The sequence below is a fragment of the Cryptotermes secundus genome, unplaced genomic scaffold, assembly GCF_002891405.2.
Source record: "Cryptotermes secundus unplaced genomic scaffold, Csec_1.0 scaffold2243, whole genome shotgun sequence".
In the NCBI taxonomy this organism is placed as follows: domain Eukaryota; kingdom Metazoa; phylum Arthropoda; class Insecta; order Blattodea; family Kalotermitidae; genus Cryptotermes; species Cryptotermes secundus.
The window spans coordinates 8055-32182 of NW_019732871.1; the positions used below are offsets into that span (position 1 = coordinate 8055).

General features: G+C 39.3%; 2 protein-coding genes across 3 annotated transcripts in view; one reads left to right on the forward strand and one right to left on the reverse strand.

The window, feature by feature from the left end:
- LOC111867815 (malignant T-cell-amplified sequence 1 homolog) overlaps positions 1 to 22793 on the forward strand; it is a 24790-nt gene extending 1997 nt beyond the window's left edge. The window contains exons 2-7 of one of the 2 annotated variants that reach the window (XR_002843397.2): positions 429 to 581; positions 7191 to 7291; positions 7435 to 7568; positions 11439 to 11506; positions 16520 to 16714; positions 22276 to 22793. Coding sequence is in view for 1 of the 2 variants with exons in the window: in XM_023857992.1 (XP_023713760.1) it covers positions 429 to 581; positions 7191 to 7291; positions 7435 to 7568; positions 11439 to 11506; positions 13955 to 14036 (538 nt within the window). In the remaining variant the exon portion in view is untranslated. Of the gene's footprint in view, positions 1 to 428; positions 582 to 7190; positions 7292 to 7434; positions 7569 to 11438; positions 11507 to 13954; positions 14132 to 16519; positions 16715 to 22275 lie in introns of those variants that run through there. The other variant, XM_023857992.1, reaches the window with a different exon arrangement.
- Positions 19386 to 24122, reverse strand: LOC111867816 (cyclin-K). The gene is made up of 4 exons (XM_023857993.1): positions 24102 to 24122; positions 21865 to 21922; positions 21578 to 21750; positions 19386 to 20728 (listed from the first exon to the last, which is right to left on the reverse strand). Exons 2-4 carry the CDS (start codon positions 21897 to 21899, stop codon positions 20481 to 20483), a joined length of 456 nt encoding a protein of 151 aa, XP_023713761.1. The 5' UTR covers positions 21900 to 21922; positions 24102 to 24122; the 3' UTR covers positions 19386 to 20480.
- Positions 24123 to 24128: the final 6 nt, after the last annotated feature.

The following is a 24128-nucleotide window of genomic DNA, read 5'->3' on the forward strand; positions in this document are numbered from 1 at the left end:
TATATATATATATATATATATATATATATATACACACACACAAAAAACTTGCCTGTCTTATGCACTTGAACCTTGAAGATTGATTCAGAAGGTACCTCTGAAACAGTTGCAACACTTCCCACATGCACACAGTGTAAATACTAAAGATGTGAATTAACATGAGCAGTTAACCACTGTCAGTCATTAAAATTTGAATATTTGAGCCGATTCTCATTAAAATATTTTTATGGTGTTTAGATTTTGGCTGCTGTTCAGATTTTATAAAATTTGTTTGTCGGTTCTGACAGCTAAATTTTAACTTGACGATAATTTCATTTATAAGTAGTGTGATGCAAATCTGATTTGGTGTGCTGGACCTCCACGTTCTCTGACATTATAATGTGATGCATGGTTGATAAAGATTACTAAAGATGTCTGTTCTGTCACAGGTTTGAAGAAAAGGAGAGCGTCTCAGGTGTGCAGCAGTTGAAGTCTTCTGTTCAAAAAGGGATCCGCACAAAGCTTCTGGAACAGTATCCATATTTGGAAAGTTACGTGGACAGTATTCTTCCAAAAAAGGACACATATCGTATAGTTAAGTGGTATGTACTAGTGAACTAACTTCACGGAGCTGAGCCCTTTTTGAGAAGTCACCAATTGTGCAGCTCCTCAAGAATTTCCCACCATTTTATGGAACCCGAAGGTTCATTACTGTGTTCACAAGAACCTCAACTTGTCCATATCCTGAGCCAGATCAGTCCAATCCATACCATCCCATTCTGTCTCTGTAAAATCCATTTTAATATTGTCCGTCCACCTATGTCTTTGTCTTCCTAGTGATCTCTTCCCTTCTGGCTTTCCCACCCTATGTGAATTCCTCTTCTCCCCATCCATGCTACTTGCCCTACCCATCTCATTCTCCTTGACTTGATCGTTCTTATTATACTTGGCGAAGAGTACACATTATGAAGGTCTTCACTGTGCAGTTTTCTCCAACTTCCTGTCACTTAATCTCGCTTTGGTACAAATATTCTCAACACCCTCAACCTAAGTTTCCTCCCGTAAAGTCAGAGACAAAGTTCCATAAATTTCCCTTTAAATCTTTATTTCACAGGTCATCAGGGTGAATACCATTTTCCCTGTGAGTGTTCAGGTTTAACAGCCATATAGTATAATTGCTGTCATCATAAATTTAGTTTTATGTGTTCTTATTTTCATGCTCTTACTTATATACCTCTTACTGAGCATCTTATTCAATGTGTGAAAGCACCAGTTGGCAGTTGCAATTTTGTCTTCTATATTGTATTCTGTTTCTTTTTAAGATGTAATTATTGAGCCTAGATATTTGAATGTGTCTACCCTTTCAAAATTTTGTTCATTTAATTCAACATTTTTTTTTAGCTACATTAACATTGAATTAACATCAGAATATATATTTTTGAATTTGACGTACCCGTAATCAAATATAAATGAAGTTCTCGATCTTTTAATTAATCAAAGTCAATAGAAAAGGACTAGCTTTGATCAGTATCACTTGATACTCAAAGAATCTGTTTAGTATTTACCTTGATACATGCTGTGCCCATATATCAGTAAAGGTCTTGTATGCTACATCCAATAAAGAGATTCCTCTATAATTTTCAAATTCTGACTTATTGTCTTTCTTTAAATATGGGACACTTGTTTGCTGTTTGCCATTCTTCTTTTTATTCACATACAGATCCAATTAACTGGTAGATATTCTTGCAGAGACATTTGGCGTTTTCCTTTATTAGCTTAGCGGTTATAGCATCCTCTCCAGGCGTACTGTTATTTTTAAATCTTCTAATGGCATCATATACAGGCATTCAATGATCAAGAAAACCTGGCAGCAGCATGGATTGCACACAACATTTCTCACAGATTGCTGCTGTAACTGCTGATAGCGGAATGAGTCATTAGCGCTGATAAACACGCGCACTCTCGCTAGTGAAGGGCAGATGGAATGTTTCTCCAAGACTATTGTGCCCTTACCCGCTAGTGAGAGTGCAATCCTCGTGCTGATTCCCTCACATTTGTTTCTGTACATGCACACATTTATAAAAATACTGTAAAAAGATAACACAAACTTACTGTGTTTTATAAGAGGTGCTGAAAGTGACCCCCTTCTGCTTGCAAACATGCCTCGCATCACATAAATAAATTGTGCAACACTTTTGAAGTTGGTCTATGGTAATTGAACCAATTATGCATGTTATTACATTCTGCAGAGCTTCAGTGGTGTGAGGATTATTCTTGTAGACTTTTCCCTTTAGGCTTCCCCAAATATAAAAATTGCAAAAACTGAGATCTGGGAGGCCACAGCTCCATGCTGATTATTCTGTCTTCAAACTCTTCCCGTATTGCTACCATGGTTGCATTAGCTGCATGTGCTGTAGTGTTATCTCACTGAAAATACCCATGTTGTCTTTCTTTAGCAGTCAGCTGTTTGAAGAATGGATTCAGTATATCATTAACGTAGTGGGCAGAGTTCACAGTTTTGTGGAAAAGTAAGGGGCCAATGATTTGCTGCGGACTTACAGAGCACCACACCTCCACCTTTTCGCTATGTAATGGCATATGCTGTATAGCGTGAGGATTTTCATCGCTCCAAATTCCTACATTCTGTGCATTGACATGACCACTAATGTGAAACCGCGCCTCATCAGTCATGTTCTTTAGAGCTTAAGTAAGCTTCATTTAGATTACAAAATATCAGTCATTTATGAAGATGAACCATCTTGCTTACTGAGTTAACAGGAACATAATCATTTGTCCTTGGCATGACCTTAGATATTTCATCAGATACATAAAATTGCTTCACTGTTTCAGCAGTTGCAGGAGGCAGCGGTTTGCCTGGTTTCATAGTTGAGCTTGACAGAATCTTTTTCTCAGGCACTAATTTCTTGGTACTCAGAATCATGTGATTTGAAGCTTAGAACTGTTGTTAAATTTTCCTGATTGACCAGTTATTTTTAAAGAACCATCAACATTTGTACCATTTCAGTCTTTTTCCCATTAAAAGAAATTTTTCCTTCAATCATGCTCTCATTTCACTTTCACCTGAACTATGCTACCACTGGAGTATGTTAAATTGAATATTTTCTTTTCATTTCCCCTATGATGTCTTGAAATTTTCATTTGGATATGTGAGTTTTGACATCTTTTTAGTGGAATGTTGTGACACTTGACCTCAGTGATTTGTTCAAGGAGGAAGCAACATGGGTCTGCTCAGTTTTAAAATTGTTGTTTTCCTACATTTGTCACAGATTATTTGTCCTATCTAAACACTAGGATCCTCATTTTATCCTGTACAGCACACGTCTCAGTTTTCTCTTGGAACTTACACCATAATTGACAATCATGGGATCACAATACTGTTTTAAATCATTAAGTTCTTTGGCACATAGCACTTGCAGCCATTTAAACTTTGCAAAAATAAAACTTAATTTTGCACTTGGCTGATCCACTACAGTATTTATTAGACGAGGAAGTGCAGCTTAACTGTACTGGCATCAGGTATGAATGGAAGGGCTGGATGAGTCAGATCCTGCAGATATATCTGTGCAGGTCACACCATGGCTCTTCATGTCGAATCAAACCACTACAGACAGAAAACATATCTTCTCATCACTTTCAGTTCACAACATGATGCTTTCCAAAGGTGTATTAAATTGGTCACTAAATGTTACGGAAACAGTTGACATAGATCATGCTCCGTTTTTTCGTGAACTAAGGTCAAGAGTCAAGGTGAAAATGTTAATGTGCCCTAAAATAATGTGAGTGGCATGCCCAATAAAAGTTTTCTAGTATTATAAGGATAAGCTTTCTGTCTCAATTAGGACCAGGCTATTTCAGTGAATCAGAATGAGGGAAAATAGAAGGAAAGCCTGAAATTTCATGCATGTTGCATCCTGAGACTGAATAAGCTTGAAAATTTTGCTTCTAAATTGTGTTGATTTTGACATCAGATTATCCATTTAGCTTTTGGTTTAATTGTGACAATTAATGGAGCATTTGAGTTAGGCATTTAAAGTTTGATATGGAGATAGATCATGGACATACCTACAAATTGGAGCCAGGATAGCACAGTCAATATGGTGACAGGCCATGCGCTGAATGGCCACGATTTGATTTCTGGCAGGGACAAGACATTCCCTTTACTTGATTAAGTCTGGACTAGCCCTGGGTCTGCCCAGCCTCCTGTCCTGTGGGTACTGGTTTGCTCTTTCCCAAGGAGTAAAGCAGCTGGGGCATGAAGCTGGCCACTTACCTCCATCTAGTGCCAAGGTCAAGAATGGTGGAGCTGTACCTTCACTCACCCATACATCTTCATGGTATGGTGCCTGATTAATTACTCACAGGGACGACTTTACCTTTACCTTTTACATGCATACAAATTCTGTATGAAGTGTTATCTGTAAGGCAACAGGTTCAAGTACAAACGTTGTAATGGTCCCAGACTTAAAGATTATGTCCAACATTGTTATTGTAGACAGAATGGTACTTAAGTAATAAGTTTTCACAAAAAGAAAATATTATCACTGCTGCCCCTACTACTAATAATGTTAATACTAATTGGGTGCTTGTATATTAACCCATCAAGGTCAAATGTGAAGAGTGATTTGACCAAGGAAAGATTTTGTTTTGACATATCCAGGAATTATCTTGGAAGCTCTTCTTCCAAACTGAACAAATGCATGTTCATTTCTAAGGTTAAGCATCTGTTCAGATGTATACTAGTTTCTTTCTCTTGAAGGTGAGCTGCAAGAATTTAAATGTTTCTTTGAATTTTAGGATCCATCAGTTCAGTTCCCTTGAAAAAGATTTAATTTTGGTCATGCACATATGTGAGGGATGAATTGTAACTTTGAAGAGAAACTTATGATTTATTAAACATTAACATACGGGCCTCATTTATGAATTTGATTCAGTTTCTCATATTAGCTGAACAGATCCTCAAATTGCATTTTCTCTTTTTTCTTGAAAATATTTTTCAGATCTTCATACACACATTTTAAAACATTGCCTGTGGCAGCCCTCTGACCTGTATATCTAAGCACTGGACTTTACAAAATTTACTGGTTGAATGACAAGAGACATGATTTGTTTCAAATCTGAGGATAAAGATCTTGCAGTGAAAACCTGCTGACAGATCACACTGACTCTACAGTACTTATCATAACTTTTAAGATATGCATTCAAACATAGAAGGAGCTCCATAAATACAAACCCCACACAGCTTTTCCATTTAGTGCTGTGTTCTTAAAAAATGTGACATTAAAAATATCTGTCAAGGTTTTGCAAAATAAAAACTCTCTTTTAAAATATATTTATTGAGGGATAACCTGATATAAACAAGAAGCTGAGCTATATTCGCTCGATCTTTTGACTCATTAAATTGATATTGACTTCTTCACCTAATTGTGTCATTTGACAAAGAGGGATTGCTGTAATCTAATTAAGGAATCACTTTTTGTCAGGTCAATCTTATGTCTTAGCACAGGGTCATATGTACTGTACAGCTGTTTTGTATAACGTTTTATCCATTGCAGTTGTGTGTGCAACACAAAATTTCAAAAGCAGCAGTATTTTTTTAAGGTAGGACCCACAATTTCCAAGTCTAGTTTGATTTACAGTTTCAACCTTTCCTAAAATAATATTTACATCAGAGTCAATCAGAGATTCACGTCTTGTTTTCAGAGATTGTATTAATTTTTTTGCTCTGATTGCTTGACTTGCTAGCATTTCACTGCATATTGCACACAGTGGTCTTTCATCTATGTTAATAATTATTGAGGTAAACTCATACTTTGTAAACTCTTCATGAAACCTTCTTTTTCTCATGCCTTCTTCAGGTTACATTACATTTGTCATGCAGAATACAAAATCCACATCACTATTTGAACTTGACTGCAGTGTCAAGTAGTTAGTTAGTTATTTAGATGGGGTGGGTTTCCCCATGCACCGCGACCAGTTTGATCTATTGTGCTTCCCTCTATGATATTCTACCAGTCTCTATACCCTACCGATAAATGGTGCGTACCATCAGTCCCGCCGAGCAAGCGAGTTCGGCCACTTGCTTAGCGGCCTTAGAGACTATTGTTGGGCGGGAAACGTCCTGGAATTTGGCTCAGTGATCCCCTTTGGGGATATGAGGTTCTTTTACGTGCTGTAAAGTTACGACACGGTACACACAGCTTAAAGTCCATCCTGGAGGACTTGTTCTCTGAATTTTTCCGCCCTTAAAAATTCGACCTCCGCCGGGTATTTGAACCCGCGTACTACGAGTCGTGAGGTGGGAACGTTACCTCTAGACTACGGAGGCCGCTGCAGTGTCAAGTAACTCATACGGTACTGAACCAGATTTTTAGAATAGCAGAAAAAATCATAATTGTCAGAAAAGCCTCTTGAATTCTATTGGTACAAATGATTGACTGCATCTACATAATATACATATATATTTTGCCGTCTAATTTGTAGGTTTGAGTGAAAATAGAATAAAGTCAGCATGGAGATTTCATTGATGTGTGTTATTTTGTCATTCAGCTTTCCCTCCTTTGAGACAGAAATTAAATTAGTAGTAGGAAAAGCTGACCCAGGGTAGCACAGTTGGTATAGCAATTAGCTACAGGCTGGATGACTGAGGGGTCGGAGTTTGAGTTCCAGTAGGGCCAAGAGCTTTGCCTCCTCCATGTTCTCCAGACTGTCTCTTAGGGCTACCCAGCCTCTCATCCAATGGGTATTGGGGACATTTTCTCCCCCCCCCCAAGCAAAGCGGCTGGGGCGTGAAACTGACCAGTCACCTCAAACTAGTACCAATGGCAAGAAATCATGGGTCTGTACAACCCCCCACCCACTTGTCTTCTTGCTGTAATGCTTAATTAGTTAATCACAATGATAGTTGTACCTTTAGTAGGAAAAGCTACACAGCAAAAACAATATATGTGAGTGCAATCTCAGTACTAACTGAATTTTGATATGCATTCATGTGTTCATAAAGTAATGTCCATTTATAAATAATCAGCAGCATTTAGTAAAACTTTCCTGACCCATTGAAATGACTTATATGGCCATCAGAATGTCCTGTATGCCTCCATTTTGGACCACAACCCATAGGTTGAGAACCATTGGTTTAAAGTTATTTGTAAAAAGTGCAGTTAAAAGATTTTACCAGCTTCTTGCTTTTACAGTCATGACCATATAGAAATCCTAGTAAACAGCAGTGGTGAACTCCTTTTCTTCTGGCATAGAGAAAGACTATGGATCCCTACATTACGTCTCTTGCATAAATGTAAGTATTCAGAGATTCTTTACATGTTGAACATCTATTAATCAGATGCTATATTGTCTGTTAAAGCAAGAAAGTAAGCCTAATGGCTCACTTTTTTCAAAAACACCCACTCTGAAAATTTAAAAGTTATTTTCCATTTTCAGATCCGTTCTTCCTCCCATGGGAGCAGGTGGATAAAGGAGCCATTCGTTTTGTTCTCAGTGGTGCCAACATCATGTGTCCAGGTCTTACATCACCTGGAGCTAAGATGACACCTGTTCCTAAAGGGACAGTGGTTGTATCCTTTATTTAAAAGTACCAGTTCCCATTTATATATTTGTCAGAGATATTTNCTATATACTCTCCTTCCTTTTTGATGCACTTGGTCCAGCAGTTCACAAGCTTGCGTATTCCCTCCAAGAAGGATTTCGGTTGGTTGCGCAACCATTTATGCACCACTAGAGCAAGTACAAAGTCTTCTCAGTCTGCTGTGGCTTCAGCAGTCGTTTTCTGCTAACGGCATCCAACGCCGTAGTTCCCAAAACTTCTGTATTCACTTTTTTTACCGGTTGCCGGTTATCTCACAGCCACCAAAACTCTAGGATTGTTCTGCTTGTAACACCGTGGCACTGACTGTGTGGAACACAGCTTTCCCAGTAGCTCTTTCATTGCGTCACGTAGCTATTGCACAGACTGCTTAGAGAAAACTTCTTCCCAATTCATTATGCGTGTTAGGGATTGTTGTAACCATTACCTACCAATGGCCTTTGTTTACAGATTAATTAGGAATGGGTCTACATACTATATTGCTTCCCCCATTAAGTCTGTTTGTCCGAATAGCATGCAGGCATACCACCATATCTTCTTTTCCAGTGGCTGTGCTTGTGACGTCAGATCGGCCTAGCCTTCCTTCCCTATGGCTCGGTTCTCATTGATGCCAGGTGCCAGCTGGTCCAGGTATGCCAACATTCTCTATCGGGGTTTTCGCTGGATCCTGTATGCCACATCATTTATCCAGTTGACTACTTTGTATGGACCTCCATGAGGTTTGGAGTTTGGGAGGTTTCCCCTTAGTGTGGGTTGAGCGATAGATCCACACTTTGTCACCTTTGTGGTAACCCGTGCAGTTGGCCAGTTGTAACAAGTTTTCTTCCAGTCACTGGCCAGCTTCAGGTGTTGGGGGGGATATAATTGTGGATGTCATGTAGATAGTCTGCTAAATTTGCCGCAGGATCAATTGTGGATCGTTTCTTGTTGGTGGATGACCCAAACAGCAGGTCGCAGTGAAGTCGGAGTTGTTTTCCAAATACTAAACTAGCTGGGGTCAACCCCGTAGTGCCCTGGGTGAATGCCATATAGTCCAGGAGGAAGCTGGATAATCTTGCTTTCCAATCCCTCTGGTGAAAAGAGACGACCTTTCATAGGTCCTTGACTGTTTTGATGTAGCACTTTACCAAGCAGGGGTTTGGGGCCTGTCTTGGTCACTCCCAGGCATTGCAAAATCTTCTGTATCAGATGAAACTAGAAGTCACCATCCTGGTCACTATACAACACCCACGGTACTCCGAAGAGGCAGAAGAATGTGATAACTAGTGCTTCTAGCATTGTGGAGGCCTCTTAGTTTGGAATGGGGCGCATAGGGATCAGGAAGTATTGGTTTCCTTGGTCACTCAGTAGTAAGGGCCCTGCTGCGCTGATGGCTGTCCTTTCCAGCGGAGCCCCGACGTTTGTTCCTTAAAGCTCTTAAGACTCATGAACCAGGTTAATGCAAAGTGGTTGACGGACAGGTGGAACTTTTGTCCGTAGAGGTACTTATGGAAATGTTCTGGTGTCCTCACAATTGTAGGTAGTTTCTGTCGGGTGATGCAGTAATTTTTCTCCGCATTGTTAAGCGTCATCCTGTAGTAGGCTATTACTCACTCCGTCCTATATTTACGACAGCACTTCTTCAGTTCTTTACTTCCGTCTGTCAATGATGACCCTCTCTTCTGGCTGCAGGTAAGCAAGAATAAGCTAGTACAGGGCTTCCTTTAGTGTTTCAAAGTCGGCCTCCTCTTCTGTAGACCACTGGAAGGCTTCTTCACGAGTTTAGTCAGTGGCTTTGCAATGTTGTTGAGAACAAGCTTCTTATTTCATGTTTATTCTTCGAGGTTGGGCAATTCTCTAAAGCTTTTGGCTTCTCAGGGGCGGTGATTATCCCTTCAGGTGACTCAAGTATGCCAGAGGTAACGTATTTCCTTCTGACAGCTTGATTTCTCTGGATTGATCTTTAGGTGGGCTTTCCAGAACTGCTGGAACACTTTCCATCAGTTGAACAGGTGTTCTTGGAACATGCGGCCAATCACGATCACATCGGCTGGCTACATGCGACATGAGGCCTCTTAAGATGGTCTCTGGTTACGTCTGAAACATCGCTCAAGCGTTGCACTGGCCAAAGAGCATGGCTGTGAACTGCCATACCCCTTGGCTCTTGGAGAAACTGTCTTCTCCTTGTCTGGATTCGGACCCACCTGCCAATAATCACTCTTGATGTCCAGAGTGAGCAATCATTTGGCTCCAGCTAGCATGCATAGAGTGTCGTCAGTCCGGGGCAGCCTTTTCTTGTGACATTGTTTAGTTTCCTATAGTCTACGCAGAAGTGCAAGTTGCCGTTTTTCTGGACGAGGACGGGAAGTACCATCGGCTGTCTTAACTCTTCCATAACACCACATCGTTGCATGTCCTCAAGCATCTTGCCCACATAACCAGTTTTTCTAGTGGAATCTGTTCGAAAGTTGGCAGATTGTTTGGACCTCCCCCTTATGTACATGTATACTGTGGTATACTCCATCGGTCTGTCCGTAGTCATCACTCCTCATTGCAAAGGTGTATCCATATTCGATGATTCCAATTCTCGTTATAAGCATCACTCAGGTTTGGCGTGCGGCTGCAATCACGGCCTGTAACTTCAGGGTCATATCGGTGACCTCTGGTTACTCCATGTCAGATGGGGTCACCAGCGTAACTGGCTCATTGTGCTAAGGGGATCCTTTCATTAGCTTCGTTGTGACAGGTAGCATTCAGGACTTTCACGGGTACCCTTCAGCAATCTTGAATCTGGGTTCTGGCTACATAGAGTCCTTCAGGTGGATGTGCCCACTGTAGTCATCAATTCAATAACTCAAACAAGCCAATCCCTCTTCTGACACCAGATGTCACATGATAGAATGGCTATAGATGGGGTTTGGATTGGTAATAGGATTTGTAAAATCGTAACCAGAAATAACTACAATGCTCTCACTAACTCACACACTCGGCAGTTCACTAAAGGATGTATCTTCACGAGTCATCTGGTAACGGTTTCAACGTCCTAGATCCCTCAACTTTCGTGTTCACATCCTAACTGGCCAGTGACTGTCTCACAACAAACAAAACTCTAGACTTGTCCTGCTTATGATACCTTGGCACAGACCACACAGAAAACACCTCTCCCAGCGCTCTTCTGTTGTTGCTTGATGTAGCTGTCACACTGAGACTGCCTAGAGAACACTCGCTTCCCAGTTACTCCATTGATGTGTGTTAGGAATTAGTTAGAACCATTATGTAGGAACGGCCGTTTTTTATAGTCATTACTTAGAAATGGGTCTACATGCTACAATATAGTATACAGTAAAATGATATCTCATTAAATGCTCCCCATGTAGACAAACTTGGCCCCAAAAATTCACAGTTGTTTTTTTTTAAAGTTCTGTGTTTTTGCTTATGTTTGATGTTTGACATAATGTTTGTTTTGTTTGTCATGATGCCTAATCTACCTATAAAGGTATCAACTACTGGCATCAAATAAGAAATAAAGTACAGGTCTTCAGATTTAGTGTTGTTAAAAGAAATCTTGCTGTATAACCAACATGTCTGACATTTTGTAATTTCTGCATGAAAATTATGCTGGTGGCGGGAAATTAATGTTCCATACCTGGGACATAGCAATCCTAATAACGATTTTATCTTAATAATAGCAAATTTGACAGTTTTGTACACTGGATCTGTTGGGTTTGAAGTAGTGGCAGTATTGAATAAGTTAGTAATTTCTGTCTAACCTGCTATATCTACAATGTTGCCATGGATTGGGAAGGCTGCATGAATTGGCCATGTAGTTGAAAAGCTAGATTTCCTTAACTCTTATTATCAGGCAGTTATGGCAGAAGGAAAGCAACATGCATTAGCAGTTGGGATGACTGCTCTGTCAACAGAAGAAATGTAAGTACCATAATCTCTTTCCTTCTCTCTAATTAGTCATGTTCATATATATGAATACCCACAGGCATTAATTCTCATTGTAAACTACATGTGTGTTATATAATATGAGGAAATGGATTCATTTAGATACTATAGGGTTCTGACGATGGTGTATAACACACAGAGATACTGGGTTTTCAGACTTTGTCCATCGTCCGGATTCTGTAACTAAGAAAAAACACAATGTTTCGGAACTGGATCTGTTTCTGTCCTCAGGTGAGAGAAGACTCCTAAGGGACCCAACAGAGTAGGTGTCTTCTCTCACCCGAGAATGGAAAGAGATCCAGTTTCTGAAATGTGTTTTTTCTTAGTTATTTAGTATCTGGACGATGGACAAAGTCCAAAAACCCAGTATCTCTGGGGATTCATTTACTTCCCCTCCTCCAAGATCATGTATTGTAATCTTGTTTAGGTCAGCAATATTTTGGGTACTTTTAATTGTGTTTAGTGACAAAACTTTCAAAAGAACTTTCATCTCTGTTGTGACAAATGCCCATTGTTCTCCATTATTTGCCATTAGCCTCCATCACTTCACTTTTGTCTCTTATAAATCATTCTTTATGTCTTCCACCCATCTCAGTCTTGGCCATCCTACTATTCTTCTATTTTCTGACTTACTTTGAAAGATTTTCATAACCACCCTTCCTTAAGCCATTCTGCTTGCATGTACCAACCACTGTAGTCTTCTCCATTTAGACAAAGTGTCCATATTTAGTAGCCTGAAAGCATTATCATGGGCATACAATGCTGAAGTTTTGGCACTGTGGAATATAAGTGCTTACAATATTTTCAAAATTTAATTTACATTTTACAGAGTGGCCATAATTTATTCACTACATTAAAAATACACATAAACACAGTACAACAGATACAAAGGAACAGTTTGATGTTTGAAAGAACTGCTCAGACAGTTTCATGGAAGTTAAAGAGTGCACCAAGTAGTGGCACTGCTGAAGAAATGATAGTTAAGAATGTAAAATGACTTTGCCGCAGCAGAAAATTGTATGTGTTTCGTAGTGCCAGGAGATATTGACACAGCTGACAGTGTTTGCAGTGCATCATGTGGAAATCCATCTTTCGTGTTAGCAAGGAGTTTCAAATTCTGCTGAAAGCTATGCATAAACTTCTCCAATCTTATTTAAAGCAACAGCACAGATTATGCAAGCACTGGAACAAGATGAGTGACCACATCAGAAAGAGTTTGCTGTTGGTTTGCTCAGACTAACAGTGACAGTAGGCCACGCCATAGCTCAAGCGGTTAGTCGCTGGCTTCCCACCGCGGTAGCCCAGGTTCGATCCTGGGTCTGGTCAAGTGGAATTTGTGGTGGACAAAGTGGCACTGGGGCAGGTTTTCTCCGAGTACTTCAGTTTCCTCTGCCAATCTTCATTCCATCAAATTCTCCATCATCATAATCACCCGGGGCAGGCTACAATATGCCAATCAGTGGGCGCTGTGTGGAGTGGACCCAGGACTCCACCCCCCACTAAGCGAATTAAAAAAAAACAGTGAAAGTATCTGGACATCTTTTTCAGTGACATGTGAGGGTGTATGAGAGTGTAAATAATGACAGTTGCAGAATTTTGGGTCCTTATAGTCTGCATTTGGTGACTGTAAGTACAATAACCTTAAGTCATAGTATCTGATCACACAGTGACTGGACCTTGGTTTTTCCACCAGAAGATGGTTAATGGTTCAGATTGCTTGGATATATTCAGTTATTTGCAGTCATGCAAATGGCCATTTGCAAGCAGACATTTCCTTTCAGCAAGATAGTGCTCCACATGGACCCTTGGGATATGAGTATTTCTGGACAAAAATTTTCCAGGTTGCTGGACTGGTTTGACTGGGTCAGTTTCATGACCTCCTTTCTTCCCTGCTGTAAACCCTCTGGTTCTTTCTCTAAGGTTAAGGATATAAGAGTTGTTAGTCTGAATGAACTCTGTATGATGATTACAGGTGCTGTTGTTTCTGTAATACCCCAGATGTTGGGGAACACTTTGGTAGGAAACAGATACCCCTTTGACAATCTTTGGACTACAAATGGTGCTCATATGGAAGCACTTTTGAATGGTTCATTTAAATACAGCAAACTCTTTCTTGGTGTCTCGTGTACTTTATGTTTCATGTGTGTTTATAGCCCTTTGACAATCTTTGGACTACAAATGGTGCTCATATGGAAGCACTTTTGAATGGTTCATTTAAATACAGCAAACTCTTTCTTGGTGTCTCGTGTACTTTATGTTTCATGTGTGTTTATAGTAAGATGAATAAAATATGGTTACTCTGTAGTTCTGTGAAATATTGATTTTTGTTGTAGTTACTGATGGATTGAAGGGTGACATAAAACATATTTCTGAATTTATAATGTCTTAGCTTTCTGATGATCCAGTTATCATATTTTGTTTCAGAGCCAAAGTCAATAAGGGAATTGGAATAGAGAATTACCACTACCTCAATGATGGTTTATGGCAGATGAAACCAGTTAAATAGTTATATAGATGCATTTATTGAATCCAAATGAGCATTTGTACATTGATACATAAGTGACTGGAAGAATTAATAAAAATTCTTTATGTTAAATTCAATTGTAAGCATTTCAGCATTGTATAAATAAAAGAACAGTTTTAACAATTAAAATATTGTTCTTGTGCCATAATCAATGTATTTTGCTTCAGTTCATGTGTGTCTGTTAGGTAAGGTCATATTGGCATGTCAAACATCAATTTGAAGTAAACTGAATCTATAATTAGTAATTATTTTGAATGAGGACTTTGTAGTCTCATGAGACACCACATTCGTACTCAGTTATTGAACATCTGTGATCACAGATCAAAATCTTAATGTCATCTGAAGCTTAGGTTTCATGTAATGAGAACCCTAGATCTGTATTATGGTTAATAAACCCGCATTAACTACATGTTCCTTCTGGTTGTCTTATCATAAGGAAAGGTGGAATGTGTTTTGTTAGAGCTCTTGCCAAAGAAATGCTAAGTCACATGGCCATCTAGGTAGTTTTGGGGTTCTCTGTTAGCTACACAGTGTTACAACCCAGAAGACCATATTCTTCAAAAGTCACTGCTGTGAGAATCTCAAATTCGACTTTTTTTTTTTTTTTGCTTGGTGCCCCCTGAAATAGTCAAATGTCTGGTTCCCTCCACCTCAAAAGAGGAAACTTTGATAAATGGATAACTAATTTTTTAATGTTGACCTACAAGCGATAGAAGTGTGATCTATAAACTCTTCTTTCAAATTCCCAACCTTAATTCGCTTAGTCGGGGGTGGAGTCAAACTGGGTCCACTCGGCACAGTGGCAACTGATTGGCCTATTGTACCTGCCCTGGCTGATTATGCTGATGGAGAATTTGGCGGAATGAAGATTGGCAGGGGATACTGAAGTACTGAGAGAAAACCTACCCCACCGCCACTTCATCCACCACAAATCCCACTTGACCAGACCCGGGTTTGAACCTATGCCACTGCAGTGGGAAGCCAGTGACTAAGCGCTTGAACTATGGCATGGCCATTCCCAATCTTACCTACAAGCAGCGCAGCCTGTTTCTACAGACAAGGCTCTGAGAACTGAGCCACAATTGTAGGTCTGTTCCAGCTTGTACAGGGGAAATGATGTAAAAACAAATGATAGGTCTCCACCTTATGCCTTCATCTTCAGGGTAGAAGAATGATGAATCAGGAGGTGGCAGGTTTGTTCAAAATGTTGCCACTGAGCTATGCAGCATAACATCCCAGCATACTGCAATAACTAAGATTTTTTTTTGTAATCAAATTAGCATTCAGGAAAAGAACACCATATTTATTTACACAGAGTTTGCATACATATTTTATGCTTGAAAATTTGTTACTTTTTTACTTTCATACACATCACAGTTTTTTTAAGTTTCACTATTATCAGTTACTGTTACATTTCAATTAACCACCTGTTATTTCTGGAATTTGTGTAACAAATATTCGTTCCTTGCTGTATCCACATATGCATCATAGGTATATAAGAAGAAGCTTCTTCATTTATGGCAGTAGTCAAAGTAAATGTATGTACCACATAATGTATATCATACATTTCCTCAGTGTATGGTACTCAGAATTGAATATTACAGCTCATTCACATGCACTTTTATCCCCTTGTACCTCAGAGATAATGCAGGACCCATCATGTGAGATTTTAAGTTCTCATGGCAGTAACTAAGAGAATACTCTCTTCTGAGGTGTGATATAGTATGGTAGATACAGTGCGTACAATCAAGTGCGCGCCGCGGCTGCAATTTGCCGTGAGTCATACCACCGCAGAACGGATGCAGTCGCGGGAGGAGTTGATTGTACGCACTGTATCTGCCAGTGTTTCAGAGGAATCTGATACCTCTCTCTTCAGAGTAGGAGTGTCTCATGTGTACTAAAGATGGAGGCAGTAGGTTCCTCTCAAATATTTATGAGACTAAGTGACACCACATAATTTTAAGACCTGTCAGTTGACTTCTCATGAAATAAACTTTATTAATAAACACACAGCTATATAGACAACTTATACCAGACTGAAAATATCTCTATGATAAATGCTACTACCATGTAAATAAATAGAGTAAACAAGCTGAAACATCAGCATTTGTAACCCCATTTGAACACTTACCAATTCTTTATGATACTGAAAAATGATAAATATAAGCTTTCAAATTGTAACTATTCAGGTTGTGATCTTCTGTGTTGTGACAAAATGTATTCTTCTGAGTGGGTACTGAAGTTTCAGATGAACACTCTGCCTCCATCTTCAGGGATGAACTGAGGATGCAGTTAGGTTACTTATTCAGGTTCCAAGTTGGTCACTCAGATCCATGGGAATGGGGAAGCTGTCAGATATCAGTCAAAAGAAAGTGCCCTAAATATTGTCACAACCCAAAAGATCACAGTCTGAAAACAGCAAGTCATTACAATGAAAATTAATTACTTGCGTCGCCTCCGTGTAGGTGGATAGTACCGTCTACTGGGAGGCGATCTGTGTGCTGCATGGTAATACTGTGACCTAGTGTACTGGTATGGAGAAGTTGGATATGGATTGTGTGATGTTGCAGCTGAGCTTGCACCAGGAACATGGGGGCTCAGCTGTACTGTCCAAGGAGGTGCAGATGTATTGTCAGGAACAGGAGCTGGCACAGTTACAGGTAGCAGAGTTGTATACATTGGCAGAAATGTTGGAGTCATTGATGAATATGAATATGAATGTGCACCATATTGAGAGTAATTGACAAATTCAGAACATTTGTCTGTTTTATCATGGCTTCCTTCTCCAGTGCTTGATATCATGTATGGCTTGATGTCCTTGCTCACTTTTACAGGAATAGCTGCGAATAAAACAATTCCAATAAATGGAATTTTTATAACTAAAATTATGTTATTACAAGGCTACTGTCACCTACACTTGTACATAAAAGTGGACCTGACCAACAAAGTTACAAAGAATTACTAGACTATTACAAGTGAAGTAACACTTTCAAAAATTTATTTCAAATAAAGATACATTGGCATCAATAGAAATAATTTTTTAACTTTATATGAATGCTCAATAAGAATGTAAATGTTATTTCTAGCATTATCTAAGTGGAATAGGAACTTGTCTCTCAGCTCTTTGTTGGCAAGATTTTTTGTTTGCTGTATAACATCACAAATCTAGTTTTTAGTCAATCAAGCTTAGAGAAAAGCATATGCATACAGGATGCATTAGTTATCCTGTGTGGAGGCAGGTTAGAATACCTCCACCTGCAAGGCACAGAGGTTGATGAAAAAAGAACCTGGTATCTGAGGGTTTAACTGGGCCACCCTTTCACTGGTGGACATAAATACAAAGACCTGGTCCTTCAGGTTAAGGGTTGGATGCAAGGCTGACAACCTTGTTCCATAAAAAAATTATTGTTGCAAAATCCAAGAAAGTGAAAAACAGAGAAGTCTGGCGGAATCTTATAATGGAGGATATGGCTCAAAAAGGACTGGGCCTGTGAACAGTGATGATGAATGCTTCATTTTTTAATAAAATCCCACAAGAAGGTACACAAGAGGTAGATTTTGAGATCCAGGATGCCATGGTTTAGGACTTCAATTGCCATTTAATCTTCCAGAAACTGTCTGCGTCTCATTGAAAGTGCACCATACCCTCGCCCCCCCCCTTCCAAAAGGTCCCCAGGCTTAACTAATTAAGTACTACTGTATGAAGACGTATGGGGGATTGGAATTACAGAGCCATGTATTCTTGATGTAGGCAGTAGTTGGAGGTGAGTGGTCAGCTTCACCTCCCAACCACTTTACACCCAGTGGTTAGGAGGCTGTGTGGGCCCCAGAACCAGTCTGGATGACTTGGAGAGGAGAAAAATCTTGCACCTATTGGGACTTGAACTCCAAATCTTTGGCCACCCAGCCCATAGCTAGTTGCTATAACAAATGCACTAAAATTCCATCTCCCTTCACAAAATAAACCATTTTCAAATTTGAAAAAACAAAATTTTGAGTTACTATACCAGTTGATGATAACATGACTTTTGGGGGCAAACACGTTCTTGAAAATAAATTTTTAAATTTTGTATTCTTCACCTGTAATAACTGGCTACAGGGGCGTTTCTTGTAAGAAACATTGCATATGCTGGAATGCAAACCAGTCACGGTGTGTGCTAGAGAAGTGCACAGACAAGGACAAGAAAACGACACTCCAAACCTCACTTAGTGGACTTGGGAGCATTTGAAATGGACACACAATAAGACACAGACATAAATTAAAAATTTGAATTCTAAAGGTTCTGACAGTGGTACCATATATTACATGCATTACTGGGTTTCTGCACTTTGTCCAATGTCTAATAGCCTGAACAGAACAGTTTTTGAAACTGGACCTGGTTCTGTCCTCAGCCAAAAAAGTAGGGGTGAATGCTCAGTTGGGTCAATTATAATTAGTTAATTTCAATCACTGGACCAGATAAAGTTCAGAAATTTAGTAATCCTAAATTAAAATCTTAATTAAAACTTAGAGAATTTAAGACCTTGGTTTTATTAAAGGCAGCAACATGAAACATGTACCTAATATGAATGAACCCCTTCGAGTTCTTTTACAAGTGCCCTTTGTGTGTTCCTTTCCTAGCATGAGATATGTCCCAACATTAGTCCAATCTTGTCCAAATCCTTGTGCACTTGCTATATGCCTTAAATAATCAAAATCTTCAGTGCTTTGGTGCTGTTTGATATATCCTTCATGAGACCATATAAAGAGAAGTTCAAGGTAATTAAGACGTAATCTTCACTCACTCACTCATGGAGCTGAGCCCTTCTTGAGAAGCCACCAATTGTGCAGCTACTCAAGAACTTCCCAGCATTTTACAGAACCTGAAGGTTCATTTCCATGTTCACAAGAGCCCTCCACCGGTCCCTACCTGAGCCAGATTAATCCAATCCATAACATCCCATCCTGTTTCTCTAAAACCCGTTTTAATGTTGTCCACCAACCTACGCCTTGGTCTTCCCAGTGGTCTCCTTCCTTCCAGGTTTTCCACCAATGTCCCACACCTCCAGCATCATTACTAATTTCATGTAAATTCTCATTCCCAGTCACTGGTTTGGAAATTTCTTCTTTCCCTACTTTGGCATTGAAGTCTCTTAACAGAATTATCATATGGTACTTCAGGAATTTATCGAATACATATTCTAGTTCACAGAACCTGTCCTTTATATCATCAATTTTATCTTCCGTTGGGGCATGAATATTCAGCACATGAATATTCACACCAGTGACCTCTTATTATTATGTATGATATCCTATCACTGACAAACTCTACCCTCTTAACTGCTGATACGATATGAAAAAAACCTGTACCTAATTCATTTTCGCATTCCCCTAGCCACAGAAAAATGTATATTCGCCTGCTGGTTCAGTGCCATCTCTGTCCAATCTGACCTCCTGTGCTCCCGCTAAATCTAACTTATATTTTGAGATTTCTTCATCACTGCCCTGAGCGATCCTGCCCTATACATACTTCTAGCATTCTGAGTACCAAATCTCATATCCATTTTCTTTTGCTTAGGTCGTTTATCCACAGAATCTTATCAGGTCCAAGGCTTCTTGAGAATTTTCGTAACAAGCTTTTTTTCACAGTGAGGAGTTTCTAGCCCCATGTCCAACCCCCAGGCTGGAGGACCACCCCTTTGTCGGCTGTCCATGACTACTTATTCAATATATTCGTAGCTACCCTCCATACCTGGAGGGCATCTCTTCCATCAACAGCCTGAGAACACACCATGCCATGGTGACAAGGGACCCATGTAACATAGGAAACTGGTAACCTTAGCACTGAATAAGTCACAGATCATGTTTCACTGAATCAAAGCATACCCTATGCCTTCTCTGGTGCAGTGAAATCCATTTTCTTTCCAAACCACTGTCCTATGAAATGGAGTAACTACAGAAAATATGACATGCTACTGCAAGTTTTATGACTGTAGTTTCAAGAAAGGCTGTGCAGAAAGTATCTGAAGTTGTTAAGCAAGCTCATAATCACATAACATAATGTGATACAGAACAATTGTAATTCAACATGGAGCTTGCAGCAGTGGTCATATGTTGTTCCACATAGGATGGAGGAACATGACACAACATACTAAGGCCATGAATATAAGCCCCAATAATGGTGAGGGTTATGGCACTCATGGCTTCTCCCTTTTCTCCTACAAATGTATTGCCCTCCACCCACCTCTGGCCCATGTCAAGCAGCCCAAATGTTTGCCACTAGCAAAGAATATCATGTTACCAATGCCAACATTCCTGCAAACAATGCTATACTGAATGGGAAGCTCAAGGAAGATGTGGCGATATACAGTCTGTGGGACTTGTGACTGTAGTTTCAGCATAATGTATCTTGACAAATCTATTATATTTTCACTGTAAAAACAGAATTAATGCTTGATACACATTGTGTTGCTGTCACATTTCTGCTTTTTGCAGTTTAATTTGAAAGTACCAGTAATACTGAACACTGTACCTGTACTTGCTTGAGAGAGCCGTGAAGGTACTGGAGAGATTGGTCGCAATATCCATTCCTTCTTCACTGTTGGAGAGTGAGTAGATGGCAACAGAGGAAGAGAGTCAGGAGGTGTTAATGTTTGGGGCTCTGTATACAGATCTAGCACCTGATGACCAATATCTGTAAAATTAGTATAAGATCATATTACCACTTTCCACTGGCTTTAAAAAATATATATGTAATATCTCAAAACCACGAACTTAATAATGTTTAAAAACAGATCTGAACAAATTATCATTTCATAGAGAGCATTTCCTATGCCAACTTTTTTAGTAATATGTTTTCTTTCATCGATAATGCCAAGTCTTACATGTAGATATGACAGACCGATGATGGGCATCATATCATTCACAGCAGTTAATGTTTGTCCCATACGGAGAATGCAATTTTACCACACAAATGGACCCCTCAGCATGAAGTAGGCAATATGTTGGACTTAGTCCTTAAAAGGTTTGTAAGAATTAAATATGTCAAGTTCTATCTGAATTACTCTCAGCACTGGATATCCATTGTATTATGGGCTGACCTCTTAATTTTTAGCAATTCCAAAATTTGCTGTCTAGGGTTGTGCCACTTCTCATGTGGTTAGTTGCCATCTTCCCACTCTGATGACCTGGGTCTGATTCCAGATCAGGTCTTGTGGGATTTATGACAGACAAAGTGGCAATGAGGCAGGGTTTCTCCAAGTAATTTGGTTCTCCCTGTCAATTCTCATTCCACCAACTGCTTGACATTCATTAAACATCCTACCACTGACACCAGTCTTCATACTGGCAGCATCATTAAGTAACATTAAAAAATAAAGTCTATCTAGATAACATCTAAGTAATTAAAAGTGAAGTTTGCTTGCATTCCCAATATCTGAAAGTAGTGCAAAGCAATAATCTATAGAGGCTATTTTAAACTGGTACTAGATGTGCAGCTGTGTACTCCAATTGACATCAATCTATTTCTACCATACAGTCATACCTTCAAGCAGATCAATTGTGAGATCTTCAACAAACATATCCCACCAGTGTAGATGTTCTGCTGTGCGACCTGACCAATCAATAACGTCAAACTTAATGAACTTTCCAGCAAGATACAAAAGAGCCACAGCAATCACTTCTGGTTCCCATTGTAAACTCAAAGTGGTACATAAACTGTAACAGAGAAATGTCAAAATGTTACAAAATTAAGCAAGTTCTTATAAGTAAGAACAAAAAGAATTACTCATAATGAAATGTGATGGTGACACTTGAAGCATGTCAAATTACCTGTCATTCACAAATGTCCAAGCCATCTGCACCATATTTTGTAATTTTTTTTTATCCCCTGAAATATGAAAATAGTCACAATTAAAATTCTTACAGTGAGCAAATGTCCATTTACAAGTAAGTCAAATTTTGTGTTAATATAAATTAATCTGATTTTTAAATTTTAATTATTTATAAAGGTTAAACACAGTATTGTTACATGTACACCCATTGCTAGGTAACATGTTAAAGAAGACAGGTTCTTGATAAGGAGTCCATTGCTAGGTTATGCAACAATAGAGGAGGTTGTGTTTTCTATGTCACACGTGCCAAGCAACAGTAGAAGGACGGTGTTATGCAATCTGTTTCTAAGCAATGGAATTGTCAACACGTATACAATAATAATAGGCATTTTCCATCATGTTTGTGCAGAGTGCCTATAAGAGAAGTGAATTCAGATGCAGAGTCAGTTTGGGGCAGTTACGAGGGAATAATAGCAGCAGAAGCACGCAAAGAAGCAAGCAGGAAGAGAGCAAATTGGAACTAGGAGTACAGAAGAGTACAAGAGGTCAGCATTTAAGGATTTAACATGTGATGTGAAGACCTTATGTGTGCTATAGTGCAGTGGTATTGGGAGTGCATGGTTTAGGGAGATTTTTATAGTTCCTGCATAAGACTAGTGGAGATAGACTGAAGAGAATAGTGTGGAATGATTGTAAATTGTGTAAATCAGCAATCGTGTTATAATTAATTGTAGTTGTGACCTGTAGGCTATTAAAAATCCAATTACCAACCCAAACCCGTGTATTAGTCACGGATACACAAGACAAAATAATTAACTGAAACATAAAAATGGAATTCATAAACGGCTAAAACAAACGGTTTTTAAGTTAAACAGATTAAGTAATCAGAATTACTGGGTTTTTGGACTTTTCCATCATCCAGTATTCTAGAAACTAGAAGATACGATGCTTCGGAAATTGGATCTGTTTCCATCCTCAGATAAGAGGAGGAAAGACGCCTACTCTGTTGGGTCTGTCTTGTGAATCTGATGGGTTGTCCAGTGGTTGAGGTTAGGTCATTCTAAGGAACCCAACTGGGTAGGTGTCTTCACCCTCCGTCACCTGAGGATGGAAACAGATCCAGTTTCTAAAGCTCCATGTTTTCTAGTTTCTAGAGTACTCGACGATGGAAAAGTCCAAAAACCCAGTAATTCTGAGTATTATACACAATTGTCAGAATCTACGAATTAAATATTTTTAAATGAAAATTAAAAGCAAGTAAAACCAAAGAACTTACAAAAATTCTGAGTTATGTGAGTATTCTTGGAGATGCAACTACAGTATAAGTCGAATATGTCACCTTATTCTTCTTTGGCTATATAGTCCTTTTAAGTTTAACCTTTGCCTCCCTCACTATTCCTGCACATTCTCGTCTATCTTCAGCCTTCGCTCTCCAGTGCCTTACGTCTATATTTCTTAAATCATTCTCATCATCATTTAGCCATCTTTGTCTCGGTCTCTGAATGCTTCTTTTCGCCTCAGGTCTGCCATCCAGAATTTTTTGTGGCACCTTACTGCTCCTCATTCTCAGAACATTGCCTAGCCATTCTGTTCTTCTAGATCTGATCTCAGTCACAGTGCCTCATCTATTATATAGACTTTCAAATTCCCTATTAGATCTTATTTGCCATGTTCTATTTTGGTAAATATGGCAGTTTATACTCAAATACATAACAGTAACCCACAATTATTAAAATAAGTTGTTTCAGAAATCCATAACACCAAGGAATCTAGAAGACAGAACTGCAATGGTAATGGGTGGTGGTGGTAAGTGGTTGGTTTGATGAAGAGGAATACATGTTAAGACATGCTTATGTACAGAAATTGCCTAATATGACTTTAGCAGGGTTTGGTTACATTACGGCAATGACAGTTAGTAGAGATTTTGAACTTAGAATTGTTGTAAAATGGTCTCAGATTTGGGGTTCAAATAGTGCTGTCTTCTGGGATGTGATACTGAGCAGTCTGACAGAAAGGTACTAACATCTCTCCATCCTCAGGCTGCCTGTCTACCAGTCTATATGGCATCACATCCCAGAAGACCATAATGTATGCTATATATGCGGAATTTACAGGTCTCTGAGACTTCAAACATCACTTTGGAAAAGTCGCATCCACAGCATCATTGGCTTTCCTTTGGGTAAGTTTCTAAACCACTTACTGTGAGTCCCCACCCCGCAAAAGCTAAACTCTCACCTTTCAGACACTTTGCATATTCTTCAA

Coding starts and splice junctions, on each gene's coding strand:
- LOC111867816 (XM_023857993.1), bottom strand. CDS start 21,899: ATGGTGCAGATGGCTTGGACATTTGTGAATGACAG. Junction 21,751..21,864: donor TGGACATTTGTGAATGACAG/GTAATTTGACAT, acceptor TCTCTGTTACAG/TTTATGTACCACTTTGAGTT. Junction 20,729..21,577: donor CACAATTGATCTGCTTGAAG/GTATGACTGTAT, acceptor CTAATTTTACAG/ATATTGGTCATCAGGTGCTA.